This window comes from Melospiza georgiana, chromosome 26 (genome assembly GCF_028018845.1).
Source record: "Melospiza georgiana isolate bMelGeo1 chromosome 26, bMelGeo1.pri, whole genome shotgun sequence".
NCBI lineage: Eukaryota > Metazoa > Chordata > Aves > Passeriformes > Passerellidae > Melospiza > Melospiza georgiana.
In genome coordinates this window covers 6895634-6919568 of record NC_080455.1, presented here as the reverse complement: position 1 = coordinate 6919568, position 23935 = coordinate 6895634, and the positions used below count along the sequence as shown (strand labels likewise).

Sequence of the window (23935 nt, the reverse complement as noted above, 5' to 3'; positions counted from 1 at the left end):
GGAGAGAACTCCCAGCAGGAATTTCTCCTCTCCTCTCCTCTCCTCTCCTCTCCTCTCCTCTCCTCTCCTCTCCTCTCCTCTCCTCTCCTCTCCTCTCCTCTCCTCTCCTCTCCTCTCCTCTCCTCTCCTCTCCTCTCCTCTCCTCTCCTCTCCTCTCCTCTCCTCTCCTCTCCTCTCCTCTCCTCTCCTCTCCTCTCCTCTCCTCTCCTCTCCTCTCCTCTCCTCTCCTCTCCTCTCCTCTCCTCTCCTCTCCTCTCCTCTCCTCTCCTCTCCTCTGGGATTTCCGAGAGAGCTGCAGCGGGTGATGTCTAAGCTGGTTTGCAGCTGCGGAGATTTAAAAAAAAATCTGGAATATTCCTTTTCGGACCCAAATATTTCCCTTCTACCTGCGGTTTTCCCCGGGGATGGCGCGGCTCGGGGAATGCCCTGGGGGTGATGGAGAGGGGATGATGTGCGGGGCGGGAGCATCCCGAGCACGGGTTTCCCACCCTCGCGCCCTCAGCCACCTCTCCTGGCCTGTTATCGGGTCGCTGTTATCGCGATCCGCGGCTCGGGTCGCCGTTATCGCGATCCGCCCCTTCCCAAAATCCCGGCGGAGCGGGGATGGGGCGGGCGGGCGGGCGGGGGAAGAACCGGGACCGGAGCTCGTCCCACCGGCCAGGTGAGGCCCGGGGATGGCTCCGGTGAGCCCGGATCCTTCTGAGGCAACCGAGGCCGGGGTTACGTCATCCCGAAAGGCGGCAGCCGGGATGGAGCCGGGCACGCCGGCGGCACGGAGCCAGCGGGGCCGCGTGTGCCGGGCAGAGCCGTGCCAGAGCCGTGCCAGAGCGGGGCTGGGCAGGGCAATCCAGGCTGCGAACGACCCCCGGGGGCCGGCACGGCACCGCCCCTCTCCCCGCTGCTCCTCAGGGATGCTCGGAGCGGGAGAACGTGAGCGGAGGGATGAGGAGCTGCCGGCGGCGGGAGGGAACGGGCCGGGCCCCCGGGGCAGGCGAGGCCATTCCCGGTGTCCCGAGGTCCGTCCGAGCGCCCGGGATCCGGCTGTGCTCAGCCAGAGAAACGGGCGCTAATCCCGTGATTTAGGGCTGTCTGTCCCGCTCCAATCCCGGGATTTAGGGCTGTCTGTCCCGCTCCAATCCCGGGATTTAGGGCTGTTTGTCCCGCTCCAATCCCGGGATTTAGGGCTGTCTGTCCCGCTCCAATCCCGGGATTTAGGGCTGTCTGTCCCGCTCCAATCCCGGGATTTAGGGCTGTCTGTCCCGCTCCAATCCCGGGATTTAGGGCTGTCTGTCCCCGCTCCTCCGCCGGACTCGCTCCAGCCCTGCCCCGGCTTTTCTCACCCGGGTCCTCAAGGGGTTGCCTGAGGCAAAGCCTAGAACACGGGAAAGAAATTGTACCCTAAAACACGGGAAAAGTTTCACCCTAAAACACGGGAAAAGTTTCCGCTAAAACACGGGAAAAGTTTCACCCTAAAACACGGAAAGAAATTTCACCCTAAAACACGAGGAAGAAGTTGCACCCTAAAACACGGGGAGAAGGTTTCACCCTGAAACACGGGGAAGAAGTTTCACCCTAAAACCTGGGAAAGGAGAAGTCTGTCAGGATGACCGGGGTCATGTGAAGGGGATTGCCCTGGTCCTGGCTTTGCTGCCCTGCTCTGGGTCCGTCCTTGCAGCAGGATGGGTGAGGAGGAGCAGGAATCCCCCAGGCCCCCTCCCCATTTCATTGCTTTTCCCTTCCCACCCTGGAAGGAAACCCCACCTGGGGCTCACAGGGACACCTCAGGTTTGTCTCCAGGGTTTTGTCCCGCGTGGGACATCACCCATCACCCTCCAGCAGCTGGGCAGGGATGAGCTCCCCTCCTGGAGCACCTTGCCACAGGGAATTCCCAGAGCCCCGAGCCTGCTGTGATTCCTGTCCCAGGGATTTCATCATCCGGAGGGATTGCAGCCCTCCAGCCCCCCAAATCCAGGGGGAAAAGGAGAGGAGGAGAGGGAGCATCACCCCAGGATGGCACAAGGGCAGAACCACCACACCACACCCCATTCCCTTCCCTCTGGCATCTCCATGCCCACACCAGCCCCTCCACCAAGCCCAGGGTGCCAAATGTGCTGATCCAGACCCAAAATGGAGCCCTTGGCATGTCTGGGTGCAGGAAGAGGCCCCGACCTCCCGGGTGACATTGAGCAAGACCCGTCAGAAACCCCGAAATCCCAAAGTTCTGCTTTTGCAATGGATTTTCTGCGAGCCCCACATCCAGGAGTGACGCACTCCCGGAGCAGCAGAGGTTGCTGGAGCCGGATGTTTTCCCCCAGAGGCGCCAGCAGTGGAAGCCAGAGATTTACAGGGCCATAAAAGAGGGATTTTGGGAGCAGAGGTTTGATCCTGAGCGAGGGATGATGAAATGTCCCAGCGTGTCCTCACCGGCCTGCGAGAGGAGATTGCGCAGCCTCTGCATCCCACGTTTCCTCAGCTCTTCCTGGACTCGCTCAGGGCTGGGAGGTTCCTGGGGGCCTTTTCCCAGCAGGATCAAGGTTCCTCTCCAATTAATGCATCCCACGAGGGTCCCTCACCTCAGCAAAGCTCTCCTGGCGTGGATCTGGAGCAGGGGATTGCTGCTCCCAGGGAAGGAGCAACAGGGATGGGCTGAGGGTGAGCAGGATGGAGCTCTGGGAAGTCCAGGAGAAGCTCCAGTTTCCAGACTGGAAAGGTGTGGAAGTGCCCAAGGCCAGCTTGGTTGGGGTTTGGAGCACCCTGGGAAGTCCAGGAGAAGCTCCATTTCCACACTGGAAAGGTGTGGAAGTGCCCAAGACCAGCTTGGATGGGGTTTGGAGCACCCTGGGACAGTGCAAGGTGTCCCTGCCCATGGCAGGGATGAGCTTTAAGGTCCCTTCCAACAAAACCATTCTGTGATCCCAAACAAATCACGTTTTTCCCTTCTCCAGACGCTGGTCCTGGTAAGGACTCAGAGCAGGAGGCTCCAGAGGGCTCCAGCTCCCCAAAATGCAGAAATTCCCCTCAGCTGCCCCAGCTGGCAGAAAATTTGGGGTTTTTTTTGCAGAGCTCCTTACCGCAAGCAGCGGTAAGTGCCGTAAGCAGAGGGGAAGTGCTGCCTTCCAGGTTTTAGGGCTCTCAGTTCCTCACAGCTGTTGAGCAGAGGATCCCCAAAAAGTGCCCAGAGACCTCTGGGAATTGGTGGCATCACCCCTGGGAGCGACAGAACGGGATCAGGTCCTTCCCACACCCTGCAGGAGCTCAGTGCTCCCCAAAACCACTCAGAGACTGAGCAAGGTGGGTGCTGCAGGGGGGAGATTCCCTGGGAAAAAGGCAGTTCGTGGTTTCTCATGGTGCTTTTAAAACAGAAGGATAAAAAGGGCTGGCTGCTGCTTCCAGCACGTGGAGCCACAAGCAGCTCGTGGGGCTTCAGGGGAAGCTGGAGGCTCCAGGAATTATTTGGGGTGGGAAGCCTCAGGTGGGATTTGCTTCATCCCACCTCAATTCAGGGCTGGAGAGGGGCACAGAGGGGCAGGATTCAGGGACAGGATACAGGGCAGGATTCAGGGACAGGATTCAGGGCAGGATTCAGGGCTGGAGAGGGGCAGGATTCAGGGACAGGATTCAGGGCAGGATTCAGGGACAGGATTCAGGGACAGGATTCAGGACTGGAGAGGGGCACAGAGGGATGGGATTAGGGCTGGAGAGGGGCAGGATTCAGGGACAGGATTCAGGGCAGGATTCAGGGACAGGATTCAGGGCTGGAGATGGGCACAGAGGGATGGGATTCAGGGACAGGATTCAGGGCTGGAGAGGGGCACAGAGGGATGGGATTCAGGGGCAGGATTCAGGGACAGGATTCAGGACTGGAGAGGGGCACAGAGGGGCAGGATTCAGGGCTGGAGAGGGGCAGGATTCAGGGACAGGATTCAGGGCTGGAGAGGGGCACAGAGGGATGGGATTCAGGGGCAGGATTCAGGGGCAGGATTCAGGGACAGGATTCAGGGACAGGATTCAGGGCTGGAGAGGGGCACAGAGGGGCAGGATTCAGGGCTGGAGAGGGGCACAGAGGGGCAGGATTCAGGGACAGGGTCCAGGGACAGGATTCAGGGCTGGAGATGGGCACAGAGGGATAGGATTAGGGCTGGAGAGGGGCACAGAGGGGCAGGATTCAGGGCTGGAGATGGGCAGGATTCAGGGACAGGATTCAAGGCTGGAGAGGGACAGGATTCAGGGACAGGATTCAGGGACAGGATTCAGGGCTGGAGAGGGGCACAGAGGGGCAGGATTCAGGGCTGGAGATGGGCAGGATTCAGGGGCAGGGTCCAGGGCTGTGTCTCAGCTGCCAGCTGGGATGGTTGGGAAGGCACAGCCCCAGTTTTCCCAGCGTTGGCTGCTGTCAGGACACATCAGCAGAGCGGACACTGAGGCGACCTTTGGATGTTTCCAAATCAAAGCCAACCACGATGGCTCAGCAAGAAAAAAAAAACCAGCTTTTGCCCCGCCACAGCAGGAATTGCATTTTTCTCTCTCCCTCTGCCGCCAGTTTACGGCATCTCCCAAAAATGAGACTTCTGCTCCACTTGGACAAAGAAATTCCTGCCTGGGCTGCACCCACGGTCAAAGATTAACTCGGATTCCCAACCCCCTCAGGCCCGGGAAGGGCAGGAAATGCCTCTGGTCCCACCACCAAAAATGGAAATGTGCCTTGGGAAGGGCTCGTCACCCCACAGGCACCTTCCCCTCTCCGCGGAGATGCTCTGGCACCGGGGTGTTTGTGCTTCCCGAGGGGCAGCACGCAGGGATTCCCTCCAGGGATTTACTCCAGGCTGGAGACTGGACAAGAGAATCCCACCCTGCAGCACAGAATGTAGAGAATATTGAGAATATTGAGAATGTAGAGAATATTGAGAATATAGAAAATATAGAGAATATAAAGAATATATAGAATATAGAGAGTCTAGAAAATATAGAGAATATAGGGAATATATAGAATATAGAGTACAGAAAATATAGAGAATATAAAGAATATATAGATTATAGAGTATAGAAAATATAGAGAATATAAAGAATATATAGAATATAGAGTATAGAAAATATAGAGAATATAAAGAATATATAGAATAGAGAGTATAGAAAATATAGACAATATAGAGAATACAGAAAATATAGAGAATATAGAGGATATAGAGAATACAGAAAATATAGAGAATACAGAGGATATAGAGAATACAGAAAATATAGAAAATAGAATATAGAGAATATTGGGACTATAGAAAATACAGAAAAGAGAATACAGAGAATATAGAAAATATAGAGAATATTGAGAATATTGAGAATATAGAGAGTACAGAAAATATAGAGAATATAGAGGATATAGAGAATACAGAAAATATAGAGAATATAGAAAATATAGAAAAGAAAATACAGAGAATATGGAGAATGTGGAGAATATAGAGAATAGAATATAGGGAATATCCTATAGAGAATATAGTGAATATAGAGGATATAGAGAATGTAGCGAATGTAGACAATACAGAGAATACAGAGAATATAGGGAATATAGAGAATATAATATAGAGAATAGAATACAGAGAATATAGAGAATATACTATAGGGAATATAGTGAATATAGAGGATATAGAGAATACAGAGAATACAGAGAATATCCATCCGTAGCTCCTGGATGCGGGCAGGGAGGGGAAGGCACGCTGAGCAGAGAGAGAGAGAAGCTTTAAAGCTGCCAGCACAGAGTTCCCCATCCCTGGAGGGGATAAAGTGACAACTGGGGACATAATTTATGGGTAAAGATGTGGGTGTGGCACCTGGGGACAGGATTTAGGGGTAAAGGGGTGAATGTGACACTCGGGGACAGGATTCAGGGGTAAAGGGGTGGATGTGGCACCTGGGGACAGGATTTAGGGGTAAAGGGGTGAATGTGACACTCGGGGACAGGATTCAGGGGTAAAGGGGTGGATGTGGCACCTGGGGACAGGATTTAGGGGTAAAGGGGTGAATGTGACACTCGGGGACAGGATTCAGGGGTAAAGGGGTGGATGTGGCACCTGGGGACAGGATTTAGGGGTAAAGGGGTGGATGTGACACTCGGGGACAGGATTCAGGGGCAAAGGTGTGGATGTGGCACCTGGGGACACCATTTAGGGGCCAAGGTGTGGATGCGGCACCTGGGGACACCATTTAGGGCGGACAGGGCAACAGGTTTGCACCAACCCACCACCTTCAGAACCAATAAAGACGAGAGGACACACAGAGTCAGAGCCAAGCTCTTTTATTTCCTTTGAAACAGGGGCTCAAATCCTCATTACAAAGTCCAGTCTGGCAGTACGAGCTGGGACCCCGCGGGGTCGGGGGCACTGCTGGGATTTACAAGGCACTGCAAGAACACGGCAGGAACCCCAAAGGGCCGGGACTGGCGCCCCAGGAGCCCCGGGGAGCACGAGGGGACCCCCGGGACGCCCCCACGGACACCGGGCGGCTGCACCGGGGACACACGGGGCCGGGGAAGGGCCAGGACGAACGGCGCGCCCCGAAAGGAGACGGCAAAACCGCGGGGAATTGGGTTAAAACATCCAAAAGTGAGCAAAACCACCGGGAATTGGGTTAACCCAGCCAAAAATGAGCAAAACCACCGGGAATTGGGTTAAAACATCCAAAAACGAGCAAAACCATGGGGAATTGGGTTAAAACATCCAAAAATGAGTAAAATCATCGGGAATTGGGTTAACCCAACCAAAAGTGAGCAAAACCATGGGGAATTGGGTTAGCCCAACCAAAAATGAGCAAAACCATCGGGAGTTGGGTTAAAACAACCAAAAATGAGCAAAAACATGGGGAATTGGGTTAAAACATCCAAAAATGAGCAAAAACCATGGGGAATTGGGTTAAAACATCCAAAAATGAGTAAAATCATCGGGAATTGGGTTAACCCAACCAAAAGTGAGCAAAACCATTGGGAATTGGGTTAACCCAACCAAAAATGAGGATGGAGCAGTAAAACCATCAGGAATTGGGGTAACCCAACCAAACATGAGGATGGAACAGTAAAACCATCAGGAATTGGGTTAGCTCAACCAAAAATGAGCAAAACTGTGGGGAATTGGGTTAACCCAAACGAAAATGAGCAAAACCATTGGGAATTGGGTCAACCCAACCAAAAATGAGGATGGAGCAGTAAAACCATCAGGATTTGGGTTAACCCAACCAAAAATGAGCAAAACCATCAGGAATTGGGTTAACTCAACCAAAAATGAGGATGGAACAGTAAAATAATCTGTATTTGGGTCAACCAAACCAAAAATGAGTATGGAAGAGAAAAACCATCAGGATTTGGGTTAACCCAACCAAAAACTGAGGGTGGAACAGCAAAACCGTCAGGAATTGGGTTAACCCCACCCAAAAATGAGGATGGAAGAGAAAATAATCAGGATTTGGGTTAACCCAAGCAAAAAGGGAAGATGGAAATTCGTTTGCTGCCCATGTGTGCGAGTGTGAGCCCACCTCAGCACTCAGCGCAGCCCCCGAGGAGCACCCAGGGATAAAAATTGGGATTCTCACCAATCCAGGGGTTTCCAGCCCAAATTTCCCACCCCACACCGGGTAAATCCGTCCCCTCCTGCCTCCCACACGCGAGCCCAGCACAGGACAAGGCACTCCCTGATCATCAGAGTAAACATTTGTGATTGAAGAGGCTGGTGCAGGCGAGGACCCAAAGATGGGATCTGCAGTCCCACGGGGTTTTCTGCAAGGGCAGTGATAATTTCATTTCCCACCATCAATTCCCATACGTGGGGAGGCATTTCCTTCCCTGTTTTGACTTCAAAATAATCTGGTTTTATTCCCAGGTTTCAGTGAACACCTTGAGGAATTAACAGCTCTGGAGTTTTGGCAGAATTTCCCTTTCAGCACATAAGACACTCATCAGACAGGAATACAAGATTATTATTTTTTTTTTTATGAAAAAGTGCACTTTATACTGCAAAAAAATTAGGGATTCTGGTGCAAAAATAAGAAATTCATCTAGATCAAGACAAGTATTTATGGTATCAACAAGTGGGTGGGGGTTCCTCCAAGTCAATAAATTTAGAAAGAGCCTTTGCAACTCTGAAATTCCTATCGTTAAAATAAAATTAAGTCGTTAAAATATTATCGGATAAAGTATTAAAGTAAAAGGAGATGAGAGGGAGTTACTTTGGGAAAGGATCTGTACAAATTCACTGCTGACAGCTTCGCCGGCGCTGTGGGGTGAAATCTGGAAATCAGAATAAAAAAAAAAAAATAGAGAAAATAGTTTTTATGCCTAAAGATCCTGATTTTCAGTCAGATTTTGGACACCACCACTCCCCCCTGCAGCAGCTCCGTGTCTGAGCCTTGGCTGGGGTGAGAAATCCAGGAACGAAAAGGAATTAACCCTCAACCCCCCTATGGCCAGCCCATCATCATCATCATCATCATCATCATCATCATCATCACTGCTGCAGCTCCTGGGGGATTCACCCAGTTCCCTCCTTCCCAGGCTTTTCCCATTTTGGGTTTGAGGAAACTCCTCCTCTTCCCCCTGCAATTCCCAAAAAATATTCCTAAAACAATTCCACCCACCAGGGCAAGGAGCCAGGGATGGTTTGGGTTGGGAGGGACCTCAGAGACCACCCAGACCCACAAAAATGCTATTGTTTGAGCATCAGAATAAATTCCGTGGATTTAAAATTGTTTTTTTAAACCTTTCCTTACCCGAACCAGCAGCCCTGGGATGCTGTGCAGTGTGAGCACCCGGAATAATCCCAATTTCCAGCTGCTGAGGCACTGGGAGGGTCAATATTCACACGGGGAGGGTTGGGTGCTCCATCCACACCTGGCCACAGGTGAGCTCAGCCCCAAATGGGGATTTTCCCCCAGCACCAATCCCACGGAGGTGACAATTCCCTCGTTCCCTGCCTCAAGGAATGGTTCCCTGCCCTGAGCATCACCATCCCCAAAACTCCCAAATTTACCCCAAATTTATCCCAAAGCACAGCAACTTTTTTAGGGTTTTTTTTTTTTTTCAATGCTGTCTCCAAGCCTGCAGGGAATAACTGGAATAACTCTGGGAGCTCAGCAGCCTCTGCCACAACCTCGCCCCAAACCCTCTTCCTCACCTTTCCATCCCTTCCCTCCTCTCCCTCTGCTCGGCAGCTCGGGGGATGCTCCGGGGAAGGTGAATTCCAATTTTCACCCCCAAAAAATCCTTTAACCGCCCCCAAAGAACCCCTCAGGATGGGAGGGATCCCCCAAGGGTCAAATCCCATGGGAATCTGGAGGCCAAGAGCCTCCCAAGCTCCTTTTCCTGGGATTTCAAAGCAGATTCCCAAATTTCAATTTTAATTTCCAAATTTTAATTCATCTCCAGGAATCCTGGAGACCAAGAGCCTCCCAAACTCATTTTTTCCTGGGATTTTAAAGCAGATTCCCAGTTTTATTTCATCTCCAGGAATCCTTGAGGCCAAGAGCCTCCCAAGCTCCTTTTTCCTGTGATTTTAAATCAGATTTCCCAGTTTAATTCACTTCCAGGAATCCTGGAGACCAAGAGCCTCCCAAACTCCTTTTTTCCTGGGGTTTTAAAGCAAATTCCCGATTTTAATTCACCTCCCACAGCAGCATCCCCCAGCTGGGACATTGCTGAGTCTCTGGAGCTCCCCTGCAGCATTTTGGGGCTGGAACAATTGAATTTTGTCATCCCAACCACGCGGGGCAGACTCTGCTGCAGGCAGAGAAATGGCACCAGACCCTAAATCCAGCAGAACGTCCCCAAATCCTCTCTTCCACACCAAAACTCCTCAGCCCCATTTCCCCCCTGAACCTTTATTCCCACAGACGGTTTTGCACTCACAGCACCCCAAAATTTCAGATTTTTTTGGACGTTTCCCCCACATTTCAGGCATGGGAATGAGCTCCACCTGAACTTCCTTTTATTCACCAGCACAAAGTTTCTGGGGTGGCAGCAGGTCTCCCAGTCAGTGCAAATTAGCAAATTCTGTTAATTGATGATGTGGAAAGCAAATGGGATTCGGTAAAACATCAGATTTTTGAAGCTCTGCATCAGTTTGATGTCCTACTCCCAAAGAAAAGTTTTAGGAAAATAGGAATAGCTTTGTGAATTGGACAAAAAAAAATTAAAAAAAAAAAAAAGAACCCAACCCCAAAGTATTTAATTTAGGTCATATTAAATAAAATTAGTTTAATGCCATTTTCCCCCAGCTGGGCTACAGGAAATTTCTCTACCACTAAGACACCTTTTATAAACACAACCTCAGGCTAACTTCCCAAAAATCCCCCTAAAAAAAAGGAGTATAAAATAAATTACGTTTTCTAAGGAACTGATCACATGGAGCTTCCCAAAAACAGATCAGGAGGAAAAAGCAACGCCCAAAAATCTTCCCCAAAAAATGGGATTTTTAATGCTGACACACCCAGGGCCCCCCAGCAGGCACAGGGATGGATCTTCCCCCGGAACAGCAGGGAGCAGCCAGAGAAATGAATATTTTAATGAATATTTTTAGGCGCTGAGCGGGATTTAATTCCCCGGCCTGAGCAAACCCACGTGGGGAAGCTGCTCTGCCCACGGAGCTGCTGCTGTCTGTGCTGGAGCCTGGGGCAGCAGCACTGCCAGGGGGGACCCCTGAGCTGCCAGGGAACCCCCAGGCCCACCCAGGGCACCCCCAGCACTGCCAGGGCACCCCCAGACCCACCCAGGGCACCCCCAGAGCATCCCCAGCACTGCCAGGGCATCCCCAGAACTGCCAGGGGGGACCCCAGACACACCCAGGGCACCTCCAGACACATTCAGGGCACCCCAGATACACCCAGGGGACCCCCAGAGCACCCTCAGCACTGCCAGGGCACCCCCAGAACTGCCACGGGGGACCCCAGACCCATCCAGGGCACCCCCAACATTGCCAACGGACCCCCTGATCCATCCAGGTGATCTCCAGAACTGCCAGGGCACCTCCAGACACTGCCAGGGGGAACCCCAGATCCACACAGGGCACCCCCAGACCCATCCAGAGCACCCCCAAACCCACCCAGGGCACCCCCAGAACTGCCAGGGCACCCCCAGACTCATCCAAGGCACCCCCAGATCCATCCAGGGCATCCCTAGAGCACCCTCAGCACTGCCAGGGCACCCCCAGATCCATCCAGGGCACCCCCAGACACAGCCAGGGGACCCCCAGATCCACCCAGGGCACCCCCAGCATTGCCAGGGCACCCCCAGACACACCCAGGGGTGCAGAACCAGGGATGGACAGACGGACAGACGGACAGGGAACATCTCACCAGGAGATGCTGATCCCTCCCTGACCCCTCTGTGGGTCCCTGCTGAGATCCCACCCTTGCAATTTTGCTGTGGCCTCACCAATCTGTTGGTTTCCCACCTCCATTTCACCCACAGTGGCATCAGAGGTGAATTAATTCAGTTTTTTGTTTGTTTTTCTGGGGTTGCTCCATCACCAAACCCCCTGGGATATTTCCTCTTCCCCAAGTTTAGCAGCTAAAAAACACCCAGGACAAAAAAACTTCCCACCAACAAAGGAATAAATGCTATGGGGATAAGGAGCTCAACTAATCACAAAAATAAAAATTAAAAAAAACAAAACAAAACTGTGTCAAAGCATGAAGATTTCAACAAAATATTAAATAAAATAAATTACTAATCAGGAAATCTGACAAGTGCTACCTTGGAGTGGATGGCAATGACAATACCTCTCTTGAAGGCAAATTCCTGGCTGGAGAACTGAGGAGGAATTTCCCTGGGTCCATCCAAACACATCCCCCTGCCCAGGTGCCCTCAGTGCAGAGTTTCTGTCCCATCCCGGGGGTTCCAAGGACGGGTTTTGTCACCAGACTTCTCCTGGCAAGCCCAGGGCAGCTCTCACTGAGAGTTACAATAGCAGAGCCAGTCAGCACCAGAGAGATTCAAAACCACGGGGTTTAAAAACCTTTAAAATGTTTAAAATGCCGTTTATAGATATATTTCTATCTATTTGTAAAAGCATCACAGACCTCTCCGTCCACATGGCCTCTCCACGAGGCCTCAGCTCCCAGGTTCGGTGTCTGGTCCTGCTCCAAATCCAGCTGGGTTTCCTTGCTGCAATCTCAAAATTTGGCAGCAAAATCTCCCCACAGGACCAGCATCACCTGCTGAGGCCCAAGAGAATCCCTGGGGAAACCCCCAGGAGCAGCCAGAACCACTTCTGAGCCCTCCCATTGGGAGGGGACACCAGGAAAGAGCCTGGAATCCTCACTCTGAGCAGAATTCCTGAATTTCAAATAATTCCCTCTGCTTCCCAGGCAGCGGGATTGGGTTTGAAGAGCTGAAATTTGATTTTTTTTGCAGGGGTTTTGAAGACTTCCATCTGCATTTTTATGCCCCCACTCCAACCCAGGTGGAACTGTGATCTCAGTTCAACGTTGCTCTCCTAACCTGGAGCACGAGGGGGGAATTTGCAGCTGGGGAAATGATAAATTACTGAACCTTCACCTCAAAACCAGCATGGAGCACCAGGATAAAGGTCTCCCGTGGGGAAAGTGGCCCTCAGCAAAGCTCTTTATCCATCAATGATTGGTTTTGGACACATTTGAACCGAGGTGTTTGGTACAGGAGGTCCTTGAGCAAGGGAGGTGGCCAAGAGGGAAAAAGAGATTTGGAAAGGTTTAGGATCAGGCTCCAAAAATTAAAAATAAAAAATTCCAGCTGGATTTGGGTTCCAAAAGGATCCCAAACACATCCCTTCTACTGCAGCTAAGCAGCCTGAGGTGTCTGGAGGGTGTGGAGAGAGGAATCAGCGCCCAAAATAATTTTCCATTCCAGCCGAGCAATTCCAGGCTCCTCATGCCCACCAAACTCTGCTTTCCATGCCAACCCCACAGCTCCAGCTGTGCTTCCACACCATCACCTTGAATTTGGGTCAGGAGAGGGGGAAACAAACCCAAAAACCACCTGGAAGCAAACTTTTCATGTCAAGAATGAGCCACAAGAGGGTTGGGTGAGCTGGCCCAGGTGAGGAACAGCACAAACCCCTCGGGAATCAGGAGCTGCAGGTGTCCTAAAGAAGAGATTCTGAATCCTTTGTTGCTCAGGCTGGAGCTCACAGATTCAACAACAACAAAAAAGGTTAATTTCTAAGCAGAATTTGTAGAATTTTCCTTTTTTTTTTCTGTTTTTTTTTTTTTTTTTGACGTCTCCAATTCTGGGTCTGGAACTGTCGCTTGATTTATATTTCTTTTTCCCCCCAATACTTCATCAGAGCAGGGAAAAATTTTTGGAAGTGCAATACTAGGAGAGCTCCTGGCCAGGCTGCTCAGTGTTCATGCTGACAATTGATTTTGTCTTCAGAGTGCTCCAAAAAATCCAGCATTTCCTCTATGATGGCCTGCAGGGCCCGGCCCAGCTGTTCTGCAGAGTAAGGTTTCCCCAGAGGAGGCACATGGACAAACGCTGACCTCCCATGGCTCTGGTACAAGGAGGTGTAGTAGGTGAAGTCACACAGGTACCTGCAACACAAAACCAGGGGTTATACAGTGAAAAATTAGGGAAAAAAACCAGATAAAATGAGCTGTGAGGTCCCCATCGTTCAGCATCGTGTGGCATCCTGGGGTTTAGGGAAATGTGAGGCAGGAATTGTGAGTCTGGGATTGTTTTAATTCAATTTAGGACAAGAAATGTGAAGATCACTCTTTTTTTTTTCAAAATAAAAAGGATAAAACCAGATAAAATGAGCTGTACGGGCCCCATCGTTCAGCATCGTGGTGGCACCCTGGGATTTAGGGGGATGTGAGGCAGGAATTTTTATAGAATTTTATATATACATTTTAATATATACATTTTTATATATTTATAGATAAATATATTTAAATATATAATATAAATATAAATATATTTTATAAATATAAATATGTAATATAAATGTAAATATATAACTGGTTGAGGAGGGAACTGAGGCCTGTGGCTGCTTTGCGAACAAGACTCAGTGCTCTGAGGAGCCGCCCACGAGAAAACACCAAGAAGGAGTGAAACCCTTGTGATAAGGACACAACAGTGATAAGACGCCAAGGCCCCGTACCTGCCAGCGTCCTTGGAGATGGTGACAGTGACATCCAGGCCCAGGGCACTGACCCTGCTGCTGACGGCGTCCATGTCGATGATGGAGTCGATGCACTCGGGGCCGCCCTCCACGCAGCACTGCGAGCCCGGGCAGAAGCGACAGTTGTCCAGCCCCTTGTAGCCCACGTTGTGGCCACACTTCTCCAGGGTGACAGTGGTGGCCATGCCCGACACGCCCACGTGCACCACCAGCTGCCAGGGGACAAGGGACGGGGTTGGGTTGTGCAAAAATCCCAATCACAGAATCACAAAATCGCACAATAATGAGGCTGGGAGAGACCTCTAAGGTCATCGAGTCCAACCTGTGCTGGGTGGTAAGAACTGTTTTGATCATTCTCTGAGGTTCAGAGAATGTGGAACCCAGAAATTTTCTTGGGAAGAATTGTGCCTTGCTTTTCTCTGTGAGGAGAGATGTGGGCCTACACACCAGGCCCTGACAAGCCAAGAAGCCAAACACAGGCACAGAAAATGAGATAAGAATTGGTTTGATCATTCTCTGAGGTTCAGAGAATGTGAATCTTAGAAATATTCTTGAGAGGAATTGTGCCTTTTCTGTGTGAAGAGAATGTGGGGCTATTTCCTGACAGGCCAAGGCACCAAACCACCATCACTGTGGCTGAACAATCCCCACATTGCATTCTGCTGTGGCACAACCACAGGCACAGAAAATAAGATAAGAATATTCTTGGGAGGAATTGTGCCTTGCTTTTCTCTGTGAAGAGAAATGTGGTGTTACACACTTGGCCCTGACAGGCCAAGGAACCAAACCACCATCACTGTGGGTGAGCAATCCCCACATTGCATTCTACTTTGGCACAACCACAGGCACAGAAAATGGTAAGAATTGTGTTTTTCCTTTCTCTGAGGTTCAGAGAATGCGGAACCCAGAAATATTCTTGGGAGGAATTGTGCCTTGCAGTGGCCCCTTCACACCCACTGCTCCTGGGAGCCGCAGCACTCCCAGCTGTAAAATCCTACAAATTTCTCACCACAAAAGAGGAAAAAAATCCAGCCAGGACTGCCAGGCTGAGGGAATAAATGAAAAAGGAGACTTCCCATGGTGCCCACTGCAGGTTCCAACCCTTGGCTGGATGGCTTTTTCCTCCTCGCTTTACTCACTCACTTGGGGACTGTGCTTCTTCCACAAGGCAGGAATGAGTCTCTGCACGGTCTGGTACTCAACAGGGACCTCATAGACGTGCAGATCCACGTCATCCCTCAGCCCCAGCTTCTCCAGCTCCTGAAAGCACCAGCAAAGCAAAACCAAGATGGTCAGACACAGATGAGCAGAGGATTTACTCCTGGAAGGTTCAATGGCAGAGTGAGGAATTAACACACAGTTTACACCAGGTTGTGTGAGCTCATAAACAGCACCTGCAGTGAGTTCACAGCAATGTAAAAAACCCCAAACCCATAATGGCAACAACAAAGGCATCTCCCCACCTGCGTGCAAGCAGAGTTTCACCCACAGAACCGTTTGTGTGGCTCTGATGTGTGTGTGACACAGAAATCAACATTTAACTGACAATAGCTCCAGCAGCACCCACGCTGCCAGGGAAGCCTTGGCTCTGATATTTATAGAGGGAGACTGTCACAATCCTGCTCCTTCCAAAAAAATGACAACGTGGGGAAGGTGGAACTGGCAGGGTTTCATCCATCACCCAGGGCTGCTGGCCTGCAGAGGAATTTCACATTTATTCCCAGATAAAGAGCTCTCAGGGCTGGGGTGGTTCAGCTAACCCTGTAAATGATTCCTCCCTCTCTGCCATGAAAACATCCCAAATATCCTGGCAATAAACGGAGCCAATTTCCTCCAAACCTTTAAAAAAACAAAGTGGCAGTTAAATACCTTACAAAGACTTTAAAACCAGAGGAAAGGGTTTGTTTTTTTTCTCCCCAGTGTTTCTGACAGGAAAGCACTGTTGGATCCCAAAATTGGGAGTTCCCCCTGCCCACAGGTTCTCCAGTAAAAGCCATCAAAGGACATTTCAAAATATTCCTGAATTTATCTCTGTTCCAGGTTTGGATTCGGTCACCAGAGCCACGAGCTGCTCTTTGAAGCAATTCTCAGGTTTTGTTTTCCTCCTTGAAGATCAGCTGTTCTCACTCTCCAACCTTGTATTCCCCCAGGTTAGAAATTAAAAATTAAAGGCACTTGAAAGGAGAAGACAAGTTGAGGTTTGAGGCCTCCCCCATTTAAACATGAGCAGTGTCTTGCCATCGTTCTTCTGTGTTTTCATCAGCATGAGTGGTTTTCTACTGAGGGAAAAAACACCTTTTACACTTGCACAGCCAAACCACAGGGATGTAACAAGATTTAAGATAACTAAAACAGCCAGAAAGGCCAAAGTGACACTTTGAGAGAGCAGCAGATATGAGCAAGGATGATAAATCACAGGCTCTGGCTCCCAGGGCAAGGCTGATATTAAAGCCTGGCTGTATTGATTAGTGTCTGGCACACTCAGACATTCATTAGCACAGCTGGACGGAAGGGATGCACAAATCTGCACAAATCTGCCTTCAAAACCTTACCTGGAGCCTCAATAAAGGAGTTTACAGATCAGAGTGCTCAACCACCAGCCAGCCTCCTCAGGAGGAGAACAAACACTTTTTAAGAGTGTTAATAATAATGAGAAGTGATGCTCCTGAAGGTGAAGGGTGGGGAAGGAAAGAGCTCCTGGGGATGGGTTTGGTGGTGGGGATTCAGAAGGAAAGAGGTCCTGGGGATGGATTTGGTGGTAAGGATTAAGAAACAGCCTCTAGGGATGGGTTTGATGGTGGGGATTGGGAAGGAAAGAGCTCCAGGGGATGGATTTGGTGGTGGGGATTCAGGAGGAAACAGCTCCTGAGGCTGGATTTGATGGTGGGGAAGGGAAGGAAAGAGCTTCTGGTAATGGATTTGGTGTTGGGATGAGAAGAGCCCCTGGGATGGATTTGATGGTGGGGATTTGGGAACAGCTCCTGGGGATGGATTTGGTGGTTGGGATGAGAAGAGCACCTGGGATGGATTTGGTGGTTGGGATTCAGAAGGAAAGCGCTCCTGAGGATGGATTGATTTGATGGTGGCAAGTTTTGCTGGACGAAAACAGAACCCTCCAGCCACTTAAACCTTAACTTTACCAAGCCCCAACTTTCCCTTTACCCAGGCCCAGCGCTCCATAATGAAGATGTTTGTGACCTTCCCCCCCCCTCCCTGAACAAGCTCTGCCCCCCAGCCCTGTCCACCTGACAACCAGAGCACACAGAACATGTGTGACCCATTCCCTGACCCCTGCACAATGCTGCTCTTTGTGAGCCTCTAATATCCTTATCAGGTCTGTCTAGACACCCTGACAGCAATTGTCCTTCCTAATGTCAAAATGCACTCTGACCCCTCTCCTCCTCCTCCTCCTCCTCCTCAGCCTGAAGCACTTTGGGGGGATGAAGGAGCCCAGCAGCTTCACAGCCCACAGGTCACACCTGTGTCCACACCTAAGTCACAGCAGGGAGGGCAGAAAACCGGATTACAAAACCTCATTTTAGTGATTTCTTCTTGAAAGTCCCTCCCCAGCAAAAGTTGCACCCGAGGAAAAAAAAAATAAAAATCCTGAACTGAAAATTAAAATGATGAAAACTCAAAACAGCAAACCCAAATTAACACAGAGTGGTTTTGCTGTGAACCTTAAAATAAGGCAGAAAGGAGTTTTTCTTCCTGCTGGTTTTATAGGAAAGCTCTCCCCCGTGAGTAAAAACCCAAACATTTCATTGGGTTTTTTTTTTTTTTTTTTGGGGTGAAATTTCGAAACTTTTCATTTCAGCAGCATTATCAGATTGCTACAGCCACTATTTAAGGTAGCCATGTGTAAAAATCAGTCAGCTTGCAAAACCAGACAGAAATTCACTGCACTTCCAGGGCAAACTCACACCGTGCCCGTGTTCCGTGGGAGAACCCAAATAAAACCAGGAGCAGTGAAAACAGAACAAAAAAAAAAAAAAAAAAAGGAGAGAATTTTATCCTCGGGATGCAGCACAATAAAAGACGTAATAAACCAGAACTAGCCGAGCCCCAGAGCTAGGGAAGGATTTAGAAAGATTGTTTAATTGATTTTTGCGCTATTAAAATGCAGATCACAGCGTCTGGGATTCGGGGACTCAGACACGCCTTTGTGTCCCCCGCGCTCCATGGAGTCCCCGTCTGAAAGTTGCACAATGCCCACCTCAGCCCGGCTCAAAGACATGCTGTTCCTTTTTGTCTGGGCCTCTGGGGGCTGAGACGGGGCAAGGAGAGGCAAATCCTCCCCGCTGCCTCCCAGCTGATGTTTTCACTCACAATAATCCCGACACGGAGCCGCCGGTTTGTACTCAAAACATCCTCCAGCTCTGGGTTCGGGCACCCAAAACATCACAGATACACTCAAAACATCCCAAATCCACCCGAAACATCCTCCAGCTCTGGGTTTGGGCACCCAGAACATCATAGATACACTCAAAACATCCCAAATTCTGAGCTTACCCACTCAAAACATCCCAATTCTGAGCTTACCCCCTCAAAACATCCCCAGTTCTGGGTATGGACACCCAAAACATCCCAAATCCACTCAAAACATCCTGCAGTTCTGGGTATGGACACCCAAAACATCCCAAATCCACTCAAAACATCCCAAATCCACCCAAAACATCCCAAATTCGGGGTTTACCCACTCAAAACATCCCCAGCTCTGGGTTTGGACACTCAAAACATCCCCAGCTCTGGGTTTGGACACCCAAAACATACCAAATCCACTCAAAACATCCCAAATCCACTCAAAACATCCCCAGTTCTGGGTTTAGACACCCAAAACATCCCAAATCCACTCAAAACTTCCCCAATCCATCCAAAACATTCCCATTTCTCAATTTAGCCACCCCAAACATCCCAAATCCCTCAAAACACCCCAAATTCGGAGTTTAGCCACTCAAAACATTCCCATTTCTCAATTTAGCCACCCCAAACATCCCAAATCCCTCAAAACACCCCAAATTCTGAGTTTATCCACTCAAAACATCCCAAATTCTGAGTTTGTCTACCCCAAACATCCCCAATTCTGAGTTTAGCCACTCCAAGCACCCCCAATTATGAGTTTAGCCACCCAGAACATCCCAAATCCACTCAAAACATCCCCAGTTCTGAGTCTATCCACTCAAAACACCCCCAAATCTGGGTTTACCCCCCAAAACACCCCCAACTCTGAGTTTTGCCATCCCCCAGGCCCCTAAAAATGGATTTTAAACAGAGGGGATGACTTCATCCATCAGCCACACAGCTGAGCAGCCACCAGCGCCCGGAGCTGTTTCTCTTTAGGTTTGTTTATTTTCTTTTCAAGCAACATCTCAACACCCACCACTCCTCCTGCTCCAAAAACACCCTTTTGTCTGTCTCCTCTAAAATAAAAGCAGCTATTTACAACACCAGCAAGAACAAACCAAATCACTGAGCCTCACTTCTGGTTTTTAGGAACGTCCTGTGTTTTTGTTCCCACCATCCACAACCTGCATATTCCTCCAAATTTAAATATATTTATTTAAGAAATAGATTAAATAAATATATTTAATATTATACATTAAAATAAATTAAAATTAAACCCAAAATGAAATAAACTCATTCCCAAAAAAGCTCTTGGAGGCAAAGGTTTTGTCTTCTCCCACCAGCCAACGCATCAGGCAGCTGGACACGAGTTGGCTGTAATTGATTAGAGTTTGTGATTTAATTTAAAAGCATTTGGAAGAAGATATTAATCTCAGAGCTCTGAAGGGGAGAGAGACGTGGTGGGGAGAAAAACAGATTTCATTCCCTGGGCAACTGCACTAAAAGGTACCACGGAATTCTCAGGGGCTTTGCCACAAACCCCATCCAGAAGTGACAAAGGAGGAGAAGTGGGATAATGTGGCAGCACCATCCCTGTGAAAAGTGTTTTTACAGCAAAAAAAACCCTTAAAAAATAGCTCAATTCCCTCTTTTTGCCTCATTTGAGGGATGCCAGCATCACCCAGGTGAACTCCTGGGCTCGGGGTGGGATTTTGGGGTGTCCTGTGCACGGCCAGGAGTTGTTAGATTTTTCCCTCTCAGGATATTCCAGATTTTAGGGACGTGCCCAGGCAGGTACAAGTGGCATAAAGCTGATTCTCCTGAGCAGGCAGGAAAAGCATTTCTCCCAAATAAAGAAACTCTCCCAAACAGAGAAAAGAGGATCCAGGGGGGGAAAATGAGGCAGCTCTGAGTGGGAATCAGACTCTGCCAACTCAACCCCACCAAAGGCTCCTCCCAGGGATGAGCTTGGGTTTAAAGGTGAACCAGCTGGCCCGGGCTCAAGTCAGAACTGAGAGGAAAACACCCAGATTGCCCTGGGCTGGCTGGTTTGTTTGTCTGGAATCCTCCAGGAAGATTCCACGCTCCCTGCCCCGCTTAAAAAGCACCCAAAGCTGGGAATTCCTGACTTGCCTCAGCTACATTAACCCCATCCCATTAAACTCCACCAGCTCGGGGGGTGTTTTCTGAGCAGGGAATCAAACATTATCCAGCTGGGTATCTGCAGAGAGCTCCAGGAGAAGCTGTAGGTGATGAAAAGAGCTGAAAGCACAAATTTGTAGGGATTCGTCCTCGATTTTGACACTTCCCAAGAGGGGAATTCAGGGGTTACCTGAACTGCAATCCAGCTGGCGTTCACAGCGTGCTCCCCAAACGGCCCAAACCCTGCAAGAGAGGGAAAATTCACAGATTTGACTCAAGTTGCAAAGAGGTTTGAGCTTTCCTGGAAAAAAACAAACAAACAAACAAACAAACTCCACTTCTACCTCTCAATCCTTATTTCTTTGCACCTGAGTATCAAACAAGGCACCTGCACCGAAATATTTCAACTCCAGCCTTGTACAGTGAAAGAAAACAATAAATTGCCTGAAAATAAACTTGTTTTTTTTTTTTCTTGGGGAGTAGAATTTTCCTTCCTGCCCAGGTTAGAAAAATTGGTTATCACCAGCTAACTTGCCCGATGGCACAGAATTAGAATCATGATTGGATTTTCTATTCCTGATTGCTTCAGCCCACAGCAGATGCTTCCACAAGCCTGCCTCAAATGTTCCTTCCCCGCTCAGGGTCCTCTCCAAGATCTTCGTTAGCATTAATTACACCTCCCAAGGAAACAAACAGAGCTGTTGACAGCACACCCACAGCCCAGCAAAGGCTACCAGGGTGTCACCAAAACCACTTCCCTCAGCACCTCCAAATTCCTAATGAATAACTTTGGAGTTAACTGGTAATCCATAACACCTTTTTATCATTTTTTTTTTTCCCTGAGCAAGCACACAAAGGTTGGGCAATTTATCTGGGCGTAACGTCGATATGCTTTAATTTCAGATGTCAGCCTTGCCCTCCGAGCCTGCTGCAATTAGGAGACATAAATTCTGCCCAGCCCCTGAAAGGATCCGAGAGGGACCACAAATACCAGCTGACACCTTAATGGAAGCGTGGGGTTCGCCCTTCCCCGGGCTGCACCTCAGCAGGAATTTCCCAAGCGTGGGCTCGCCCACGCCCGTGGATTTCAGCCCGCCTCGCCAAAATAAATATTCCCCACAAAACCCAAAAAGCTGGGGGTGTTTTCCTGCGAGCAGAACTGCAGGGGTGTGAGACAAACCCTGACAGGGGGAAGGAGGCGAATTAATGCCTTGCCAGCTGTTTCTGCAAGTCCCACACGGCTCCCCGGAGCTGAATTCCCAAATAAAGCGTGACGATCCCATAAAAAAGAAACGAAATCCACGTTTTAGCAATGAAAAGGCTGGAATTCCACAGGTGCCCAGGCACAGGGCAGGATTCCCTGGCTCCAAATTCCAAACCCAAGTGGCACAAACACAGCTGGGGTTATCCCTGCTCTGGGGAACAGAGGGAACTTTGTGGGCAGCGCATCCAGCCCTGCAAGGCTCATTAGCACTAAACCAGCTGCAGGGATGGCCGTGGGATTATCTCCTTAATGATTCTAAAAAAGAAATTGTGCACAAATAACGTTTATCCTCAGCTACCCGGGCTGGGAACCCACAGGGAACACGACACGATCCCCAGTGCTGAAGGGAATTCCTTCCTGACATCCACGGAGTTATCAAATCACAAGGCAACCGCTGCCTTTTCGCAACCAGACTTCACTGAAATTTACCCAAAAAAAAAAAAAAAGGGAAAAAAAAGGAGCGTGGAGGAGCCTGGAGCAGCAGAACGTCTCCTGACGCAAGTTTTCTGTTTAGTCACCGCCGATTTGGGGCTGGGAAAGGCAGGATCTGCCACCTGCTCCCTGCCAAAGGCACTTTCTGCCCGTGGTTACGGCTGCCCCGCTATTCACACGGCCCCGGCTTCAGCTGCTGGGGGAGACCTGAATAGTTGGGGCCAGTTCCCCATTTGTCACAGGGCGGCCTCACCCACAAATCACCCCGGGCTGCCTTTGTACCCCGGGAGGGGCTGACACGGCCGGGGCCTCTCGCTCATTCTTCCCTTCCAGAGCCTCGGGGCTGCCTTGGGGGGCAGCTCCCACACTTTGGGGGGCTCAGAGCGGGATCCCCCCCTCCCTGCGCCCCATTAATCCTGCTCCTTGGGGGGATCCGTTCCCTCCTTCTGGTGAAGAGCAAAGCTTTGGGATGGGGTCACATATAGGAAAAGGGGATCCAAGTGCCAGCTGGATGGGTAAATGTTAGGAAAGCCCCTCGCCGCTGTAACCCCCCCAGCTCTGACACCCCTGAGCCAAAGCCCCCCAGACTCTGCCCTGCGCCCCATTTATCGCCCCACACTGGGGACAGCCCCCCAAAACAGCCCCTGCTCCCCATTCAGTCCCCACCTGATGGGACAGCAGACCCTCCTCACCTTAGGGTCTGCTGCTCACCTTCCCATTATCTCAGGGAAGAGGTCCCCCAAGTGCCCCCTCCAAGCCAAGGGGTCCCCAAAATCCCCGCTCTCCCCCAAATTCCCCATTACACAGAAGCGCCCCCTCCAAGCCCCCGGTCAATTCGGGGAGGGGTCTCGCCCCTACTCCCGGTCACTTTAATCAGGAAAAGGATCCCCAAAGCCGCTCCTCAGCCCGGAGCAGGGGTCCCCCAGCTGCACCCCCAGACCCTTTAACCCTCCCAGCCCTGCCCTTCCCTGGCAGCCCCCCCCTCAATTGGGGAAGGGCTCCCCCAAAGTGCCCCGGCAGGGACGGGGTCCCCCTTCAATCCCCCCGCATTTCCCCTCTCACCGCCCCGTACCCGTCACCACCACCGCCCGCCGCGGCTTCTCCATCGCGGCTCCGTCCCGTCCGTCCCGTCCCGTGTCTGTCTGTCTGTCCGTCTATCTGTCCGTCCGTCCGTCCGTCCCGTCCCGCCGCCGCCGCCCCGCACTGAGCGCGGCCCCGCCCCGCGCCGCCCGCCCCGCCCCGCGCCGCCCGGACCCGCCGCTTCCGCCGCCGCGGCGGAAGTCCCGCAGCGGGACGGGCCTGGAGCCCTTCCCCCGTTACCGATCACCGGCACCGTCCGTGCGCGGCGCAGCCCGAGGGGCTCCCGCTCGCCCGCCTCAGCGGCGGGACTCGGGGCGGGGTTTGGTTAAATAAAACGCTCACCCTGAGCCTCGCGGGGTTCGCTGGCTGGCTGTGGGGCAGCACGAAGCGCGTTCGCGGTATCGGGCGGTGCGGAGCGCGCCCCGTCCCGTCCCGGCGCGGCCCGTCCCGGGCGGTGCCGCCGCAAAGGCGCGGACCGGGCGGCGCGGCGCGGCCGGGCCGTGATCCGCGCTCTGATTGGCTGCAGCGGGACCGCGCCGCTCTC

At 50.9% G+C, this 23935-nt stretch overlaps 1 protein-coding gene across 2 annotated transcripts; it reads right to left on the bottom strand.

Moving 5' to 3' along the window:
- Window positions 1-11251: 11251 nt before the first annotated feature.
- Window positions 11252-23848, bottom strand: PGPEP1 (pyroglutamyl-peptidase I). Of its 2 annotated transcripts, none has more exons than XM_058040833.1 (5): window positions 23734-23848; window positions 20806-20858; window positions 15273-15389; window positions 14109-14341; window positions 11252-13539 (listed from the first exon to the last, which is right to left on the bottom strand). In XM_058040833.1, exons 4-5 carry the CDS (start codon window positions 14312-14314, stop codon window positions 13347-13349), a joined length of 399 nt encoding a protein of 132 aa, XP_057896816.1. In that variant the 5' UTR covers window positions 14315-14341; window positions 15273-15389; window positions 20806-20858; window positions 23734-23848; the 3' UTR covers window positions 11252-13346. The 2 variants fall into 2 exon arrangements, with proteins under 2 accessions (XP_057896816.1, XP_057896815.1); XM_058040832.1 differs by lacking the exon at window positions 23734-23848 and adding an exon at window positions 23384-23460.
- Between the last annotated feature and the right edge of the window lie 87 nt (window positions 23849-23935).

What these genes read in the sequence shown, in the direction of transcription:
- PGPEP1 (XM_058040832.1), bottom strand. Translation starts at nt 23,417, where the DNA reads ATGGAGAAGCCGCGGCGGGCGGTGGTGGTGACGG. An exon ending in GGAAGAAGCACAGTCCCCAA is followed by an intron (nt 14,342 to 15,272) that starts GTGAGTGAGTAA and finishes GTCCCCTGGCAG; the next exon opens with CTGGTGGTGCACGTGGGCGT. An exon ending in ATCTCCAAGGACGCTGGCAG is followed by an intron (nt 13,540 to 14,108) that starts GTACGGGGCCTT and finishes TTTGTGTTGCAG; the next exon opens with GTACCTGTGTGACTTCACCT.